General features: G+C 37.5%; 1 protein-coding gene across 1 annotated transcript; it reads left to right on the top strand.

Annotated features, from left to right (window-relative positions):
* The first annotated feature begins 3,387 nt into the window (after nucleotides 1-3,387).
* On the top strand, nucleotides 3,388-4,038 carry LOC104589138 (agamous-like MADS-box protein AGL61). The gene has a single exon (XM_010247346.1). It carries the CDS (start codon nucleotides 3,388-3,390, stop codon nucleotides 4,036-4,038), a length of 651 nt encoding a protein of 216 aa, XP_010245648.1.
* Nucleotides 4,039-8,954: the final 4,916 nt, after the last annotated feature.

An 8,954-nucleotide genomic window follows, 5' to 3' on the forward strand; every position in this document is an offset into this window, starting at 1 on the left:
TAGCTACTTCTCGATACCATTTTCAATTAATTTTTTCTTGTAGAAAATAACTTACATTCTTTTTGGTTCATACAGGAATGGAAATGAAAATTGGACTCACAGGAATGGGATTTCATTTCCAAGGGATAGGCAAGGAATGGTCATTCCCAGAAATAGAGGAATGCCATTCCAGCAGGAATAAAAATAGATTCCGATTCCACCCAATTAAACAATTAAAATCGGAATAACCCATTCCGATTCTGATTCTGGGCCCCTATTCTAATGAACCAAACGGGGCCTTACTATTGATAACATTTTATTTTGCTTGATTGGGAAGCAAGGCCCATTGGGGGCTTGGGGGCCATACCACAGAGCTTACAATTATTTAGGGCCAATCCCATGCCTGCTATATGGGAGTGATTCGAACTGACTATCTCAGTTATTGGGTCCAAAATGGGAAAGTGGAAATTGAAATTAGTTGATGCCAAAGACATTGCAAGTACAATGTTAGAAAGACAATGAAATTTTATTCAAATAACAATTAAGATGTTTTATACATGGCAATATATACAGAGCTTTGACCGATCAAAACCTAGTCGGGATCTCCTGCCCACAAGAACTTTTCCCACGTCTACCTATATAACTTCGTAATCACACATAGAGAATATCTCATCCTCTCATATGGTATTATACACGGGGAGATGTTCCCAATCCGTGGAGGTAATGTGTTGTGGGTAGACGTGGATAGAGTCTTTGGGCAGGAGGTCCAGAGCCATCAGAATCCCTCTTGTTAATTTTGAATAATACCAACTGATTGATTGCCACTTTTATGATAATGATTGATTAGATTTCTCAATTACATATATAAAGATCTAACATTTAATAAATGTCATATAAATGTTTAAGCCGCTGTTGGCTGATATAATTGCAAAATCTTGGACTGACAAGTATGAAATATAGGTTCAGTTTAAAATGCAAAACCTTACATATATCTCTAAGTAATTACGTATAAGTTCATCTCCTAAGAACCTAAGGCCTTGGATAGATGGGAGTAACATTAGGTAATTACCTTTATATTATGGTACAATTTTATCCATTCAATCCATCAAATTCATTTCTATTAAGATGCCATGATAAGCAGCATGATATGGTTCCTATTCAAATTATCCATATTGGTATCAGAAATTGTATATATGGACAGCTTGTAAGACTTAATGGGCTATGATGTAATTTGTGTATATGTTAAGAGATGATTTTCTTTGAAATTTATTTGTTCTCAATCAAATATTACAATCTAAATGAACTAGTTTTTATTACCAAATTACGTTTCTTTGTGTCCATCCCTATATAGATGATGTACAATCAATTTTTGCATGCGACTTGTTACGTAAAAATATGAGTAAATCTACCCTGCAGAAAGATATTATGATACGAGAAAGAATTTTGATCAATCAAAACCCTCTCGTGAAGTTTGATACATATCAGGTCATTAGTGGTCGTGTATGTGTATTTGCACATGGTTCATACTTAACGCATTTGCGGCGTTTATTTAAGCCTTTAACTATCGATGATGAAGTGTGGGTGTTGTATGTGTTATTTCTCTTTTTGATCCCCATAACACTCTCATTATAAAGATTCTTTAGTAGACCTATTATTATACGGTTATAAGTGGGCAGTTTCTAAAATGAGAGTAAAGGATATATATGCCCTCTTTTAGGGACGCAAATTGATCGGATCATTATTAGATCCGAGATCCTATCCTATTTGGTCGAATTCGAATCACCCCTACTAATATCTTTGGATTGTATTCGAACCCCCCCCCCCAAGAAGATCCGATCCGATGTGTTATATATTTATAAATATATATAGTACATATATATGTTATTTATTTATTTATAAATATATTATTTATATTGTATTTTTATAAATTTGTTATATTATTTATTTTTTTATAAAAAAATGTATATATGTGTATGATGGAAATAATTAAAAAATATTTATATTTTTCTGTTTTTCTTTATTTAAATTGGTATATTTTATTTTTTTTTCTTTTTAATAATTTATTAATTTTTAAAGAAAACAAATCAGATTCGATAGGATTCGAATTCAGATCGAGTCCTATCAAATCCGATCGGATCTTCGGAATGGATCGGATCCGACCTGAATAGTGTAGGATCGGATTTGAATATACCCTGATTCTGATCCGATCCGTTTGCATTCCTAGTCTCTTTATGCCCACTATATGCTTAGACAAGGGGGGTAGAAAATGTCTTGTGAAAATTCTAGAAATAAGGGACATTCACTAAGGTAGTATAGATTGGTTACCACTTTTGTAATACCGATATATTGGTTAAAAGTTTTTCCTATATCATGTCTTTTTGGCATCATAGTCGAGCCCTAAAAATATATCCATTACAAGTTGTAAAGGAAAAATTAAAAGAAAGTTTTTTTCTAGTGAGCAGAAATTCATACTGATTCCTTGATTGGGTGGGGCTACAACATTACATTGAAGGCTTTGATTTGTGGTATAGCTAACCTCGTTAATTGTAACAAAAATGGATAGACATCAGTTTACACTTCGCACTGATCACTCCTTGTAACTTAGGATTAGTTGAATGCTTTAGCTATAAAGTGGGTTATGGAACTAATGATGAAACTTCACTCAGATAATATATTTATGGGCCCCATTGTATTTAAATACTAGCATGAAATCATATCATTGATTCCATAGCCCGCTGAACAGCTAAAGCGTTCAGCTAAACTTTGCTCCTTTATAACAGTTTCAGTAATGCATGCTCGGTAGACTAACGTTGTTGGACGGAAGTGCTGGTGTGTATATAATGCATTGCTTGGTAGAGTAATGGGTGTACCAACGACTAACGGTTTAGTCCTATTGATATAGCCCTATTGATAGCCAGGTCTGTCGGTCGTGAATGTTTTCTCTCCATGAGGACCCACTCAATTGGCCATGTCAGACCACGGGTATCGAATTGTCGATTCCCATTAGCAACGGATTAGCTGAACACAAAAACATACACACCCGACTGGACTATCTATCACAGCTGAATACTCGCGTCGTCAACCGTGATAGGTAGTTCGCGCGCATGTTTTTGTCTCCAGCTAATCTGCTTCCAGAAATAAAACAACCATGAACGTTAACTTCGGTCTCAAGAATGCCAACGTTTTTTTGCAGATTTGGAAATTAAAGATTTTACTTCCTCCAATTAATCATAGTAGCGATTTATATATAGTAATTAATAATACCGAGGATCTATAAACAACAGCTAGGACAATTACAACTATTATATATTTAACGCCCCGGTTCCAGTCAAATCCCCATGAGGAATATAGAGCCCATTTACTCTCCTTTGGTCTGTTCTTTTCATTAATTACCTATTTTTTTGAAGTATGGTGAAGGAGAAAAGGCATAGCTTGGGCCGCCGGAAGATACAAATAGCCAAGATTACAGACAAAGATCGATTACATGTTACTTTCTCAAAGCGCCGTGCAGGATTGTTCAATAAAGCATGCGAGCTCTGTATCTTATGCGGTGCAGAGGTCGCTGTAATCGTCTTCTCCCCAGCTGGTAAGGCGTTCTCCTTCGGCCATCCATTTGTGGACTGCGTACTAGATCGCTTCCTTTCCCAGAGCTCCGCTCCAGAAATCTGTTCACACCCTCTGGTAAATGCTAAAAGTGGGGCTGGCGCTATGTCTGAGTGCAGCCAACGGTATATGGCGGTCCTTAGCCAATTGGAAGCTCTGAAGATGGGAGGAGAGACGACATTGGACCCATTGAGCACAGGACAGTTCTGGTGGGATTCGCCTATTGGCAATCTTGGGTTGCATGAGCTCGAGAAATTTAGGGCAGCCTTGGAAGAGCTGAAGAAAAACTTGATAATGCGAATGAATGAGCTGCTGATTGGGTCTTCTTCTCAATCAGGAGCATTCTTCAATGAGAACTGTGGTGAGGTGATTGATGATCCACTTGCTTTTCTTACACCGAACTATTTTTCGCCTATTGGTCCTTTCGATTTTGGCTCCGGATATGGACCTTTTTGAAGGAAGCTATCGTCTCTAGTTTAAGTGAGGACTTAAATGTCTTTGGTTGCACCTATACTTTTCTTTTTTTATTAAAAAAAAAAAAAAAACAACAACAACTTCTTGGCTTGGGAGATGGTATGCGGAATGTGCATGAAGTAAAGCGGTTGTTATCTTCTGCTAAATTATGTTTCTTTTGGCTTTGATCAAATTATTTAAATAATTTTAGATATTGAATGTTATAATTTGTCATCTTTCTCTCGTGCATTAGGAAGAATTACACAGAGAATAACTGAGAAAAAAAAAAGTAAACTGAAATTTGAGAGAAACTTCTCAAGGAATTAATTAATTTCACATATTTTATTAATAACTTTCCCTGAAATTTCTATTTCTCTGTTATTTTCTGTATTACCAAACCTAGCATTAAGGGAACGCAACAGAAAAGCTTTACCGTTCATTAGCTGTTTTTGTCTTCACCCCCCCCCCCCAAAAAAAAAAAAAAAAAAAAATTAAAGAGGCGAGGTCCTTTGCTTGAAGCTCAAATTGGGTTGAGTAATAAATATTATATCCTTGAATGTTTTATTATTCAAGCTCTTACCAAGAAGGACTTTTGCTAGCCAGCTCCGGCTTCATCTTGAATTGTGTTCTGCCTGAGGACGGAACTTGGGTGGGTTGAGTTTACTTTTTTATTGGGCTTGGGCCTTCTGACTGGACTCACTGACTTTTTGATAAAACCCAACTTGCGCCCACCCGAGTAGGCGAGTAGCATACACTTAACAAATAACAACACAGCCATACTAGTAATTTACTCACGCAAGTACATTAGCCACTCAAACCCTCAACCTTTTTTTTTAAACGCCTAAGGGCAACTGGGGTCGCCGCATAAACCGACAACCTCCGATTTGAAAGACTTAAAAATGAAAATGCTTCTCCACATTGAATCCACATGCACGTGAGAGGATTATTTTGCTGCCCATCCGAGGGCCTTTCATGGGTGATTCTGTTTTAACGATTTCGACATTGGTGAAAACGGGAAAAGATAGAGAGGGGGCTTAAGGGAGGGAGTGGGGATAAGTAGGGGTGTCAATTGACTGGTTTTGGATTGGATCCAAATCTTTTCAAGTCAGATATGGATAGTCCATTATAGTTATTGGGTTGGGCCAACCCAAAATAAAATCATCCAAACTCTTATCGGTTTGACTCGGCCCTAGACCAAAACCCCAATAGTTTGATTGCCGAACCCTATTGCATCAGCGGCAAGAAGACTATCGGTGAAGGCAGACGTATTCAGCTTCGGAATTGTGGTCTTGGAGTTGATCAGCGGCTAGAAGAACTCCACGTTTTACCTTGACATGGATTGCCAAAATCTACTAGACTGGGTGAGGACTCCAACTTGCACCAACATCCTCTACCATAACTTGCAGCAGGGTCTATAATTGTATTGTATGAGGGTGTCCTCATCTGTGATGCCATGCCCCTTCCCTTATGAAGGGTTTCGAATCGAAGGGCGGAACTCGGAAGGGGGCCTCGCTCGCATCACATGAATCAGTCACAGAGTCACTTCACCATGAGATGATGAAGGCGACGCCGTGAGCCTTCAGCCATACTCGACAGTTGAGACCACCCGAATTCGCTCAACTTCTGAAATCAATGTTGTCATGATCCGACCAGGAGACCACCCGGGTCGGTTTGAATCTTACAACATTGTTTAAATTGAACGATGACAGCCTGCCAGGGCTACGGCTGACATATTGGCGTATTGGGTACAACCAACCGTACGTATGGAGTATATGCAATCCTGTCAATGTCATGAACAGTAACACCCCCCATTCGGATGCTTGATCACGTGAACACTGTTGAAATGTCAAATAGCTCCAACAACGTGGTCATTTAGTTTGGATCGGTCCATTGTCATTTGGGAGAAGTACCAATCAGCCCATATCAGAATTCTCTTGCCCCAAAGTACAGGGGAATGCATCCTGACCGTGAATTGATGTCAACTTCATGGGCAGGATGTGGTTTATTGGGGGCAGAGGGCTAGTAGTAGGGGGGGCTGGAATTCAGAATTCTGCATCGTATGTTTTTGTACTTCTCCCTTTTCATTTTAATTGGACCGGACTGAATCCAATTTGTATGGGATTTGGACCGGATTTGGTTCAATGATGGACTGAATCTGATTGGACCAAATCCAATCGAATTGACAGCCTTAGGGATAAGAGAATGAGTGAAGTGACTGATTAAGATAACAAGTGTAAGGACTGATTTAATTAATGTAGTCAAGAACATGGAGGTTCTAATATAAAGGAAAAAACTGTTATGTTCACATAAGAAAACATGAGAGATTATAGGAGATGTTAGTCATCGAGAAAATATGTTTTTCTAAGACTCCATTTGGTTTGTGGGAAGATTTGGGTGGGATGGGAAAATATGGGATGAGATGGGAAGGTGTAAAAATTTAAGTTTCCATTGTTTGGTTTTATATATGGGAAAATAGTAGAAAAAATAATGTCACGACCTGGTTCTTCGCTGGATTCATGTAAGATGGAGAAGAGAGCTCCATGACTGCAACTCCCCTGCTATCTTCGACAAAGAGAGGAGTTGCAGTGACCTAACGATAAAGGGAGGAAGACGAGAAGAATGCGAAGAAGAAGAAGGTGAGGGATAAGAGAGAAGAGAGAGAAGAGGAAGATGGAGGGAGAGATAAAGAACATGGTTTGGTTCGATGGTAACAAATCGCCGCCTCCTCTGTTCGATGGTAGCAGATCGTCGTTGCCCCTCGCATTAGTTCTCTTGCCACCGTCGCCTCCTTTCTTCGAACGGGGAAGCCAATGAGTTATGGTTCAATGGTAACAGAGGAGAAAAACGAAAACGAAGGAGAAGAAGAGAGCAAGAGAGAGAGAATGATGAAGGGAAAGGGACCGTCGTTGGTTCCTCGTCGCTGGTACGTTGTCGCTCTCGAGTTTTCTTGAGTTTTCCCACCGGGGTCGCATTGTTTTGGTGTGATCCCGATTACACAATTTTGGGATCTTGCATCCTACGTTTTTCTCATCCCATCCCACCATTTCCCTCGAAAACAAATTAGCAAAAAAGGAATATTTTGGAATATTCCCATTTTCTCATCCCCATCCCATAAACCAAACGGAGCCTAAGTGACTAAGTGAGATGATGCTTATAGTGAAGATGATCTCTCTCTCTCTATTCGTCGCCAACAAATTGCCAAAAAAATGAAGATGGCATTTGTCCCTCTATCTCTCTCAAGAGTGTGTAACCCAAATTAAATTAAACAAAATTCATTTTTTTCTTTGGATTCACACCGTTAAGGCCCATACATTGTTAAAATTTAAAAATAAATTCCTGATTAGTACCCTGTACTTTGGGCCTAGTGCCACTTTGGTCCCCGAACTTTAAAATGCGACAATTCAGTACCCGAACTTTTAAAACATACAATCCAATTATGGATTAATAACATTTTTTTATTTTATAATTAATAATTAAAAAATAATAGTAAATTTATAATTATAATTAATAATATTATTTATGAATTAGTAAATTTTATAATTCTTGATTTATAAAAATATTACTATTATTAATAGTAATAATAGTTAGTCTAATAATCAATTTAATTATTCATGAAACATTTATTGATTTTTAAATTTTAGTATTAATAAGTTAATTAATTATTATTGGTAATTAACTAATTTGTTGATAATATATCACTTATTAATTAATCAGGAATTATTAATATATCACTAATATTAATTACTAAAAACAATAATATGTTTTGATATTTACTAATTAATCCTTAAAAGAATTAATTAATTTTAAAAAGCTATTAGTAAATTGTTGACAATATTACTAATTAATCCCATAAATATTATTAAAATAGAAATGTTGTTTGAGAATTTGTAATTAATCACAAAAATAATTAATTTATTTTGGTATGAGTTATAATAAAATTAAATGAAATTATTAATCATAACCAATACGCAATATACCATTCAAAGTAAATGGATTGGATTAATGAAAGCCAAACCATGCCCGATCCAAAAAACCACACCACTTTAGTTAAATGGATCAAAGAGAGAGATGAGTTGAGCTATATATTTTAGGTAATATATATTGAGTTAATTAGGAAATATAGATAAAGGGTGCTGAATTGGCTTAATAGGAGTGGTGTGGGAAGGGGAGATGATAGAGAAAGAGTCAAGGAAAATGAAGATTGGGGTAATGGAGCAAGGAGAGGCATGATGACAACTTGGATCATCTTGCTATAGATAGATAGATAAATAAATTATTGAATTTTAATATAAAGTTCAATAAGATTAAGTGATTGGGATTCAAATTGATGAAGGGTGATTTGGCACGACGTATTAAGAAGGGGATACGTAGATGCGATCTGCTTGAGGGGTGACAATTCAGCCAAACGAACCCGGCCCGCAACATTCGGAGCTCGAATGTTCAGCCACCCCAGCCCAAAAACCACCTCGGCGTAGAGACACATCGACACCCAATTCAGTTCGGGACTAAAGAACCGAAGTACCAATTCGGAGCTAAAGAGCCAAAATACCACGTAATCGACTCGAAAGGCCTCCCCAATGGACCTCGAATTTCTCGGATCACGACGAGACTCATCCTAGTTCTGCCTTAACCGGAGGTAGACGATAAACCTTATCAACACATTGCTCTCCTTCAAAAAATGAACATATCTTACCTGCACAGCCCGGAGATCCCGAAGCTCTTTCGTAAGGCCCACGACTACACCATTATATAAGGACATAAAACCCAAAGGCAAAGGTACACGTGATTATTTTGCTCACTAGCATTCAAGCACTCAAGTATTCAAACTTGCATCCATAGTATAGTACTAACTTAAGTATCGAAACGACCTCACTGGATTGATTATCCCGGGTTCTCTGATCTATTATTTTGTAGATTGG

The sequence above is a fragment of the Nelumbo nucifera genome, chromosome 5 (assembly GCF_055504915.1).
Source record: "Nelumbo nucifera cultivar China Antique chromosome 5, China Antique-T2T, whole genome shotgun sequence".
Taxonomy (NCBI): Eukaryota; Viridiplantae; Streptophyta; class Magnoliopsida; order Proteales; family Nelumbonaceae; genus Nelumbo; species Nelumbo nucifera.

What these genes read in the sequence shown, in the direction of transcription:
- LOC104589138 (XM_010247346.1), top strand. Translation starts at nt 3,388, where the DNA reads ATGGTGAAGGAGAAAAGGCATAGCTTGGGCCGCCGGAAGATACAAATA.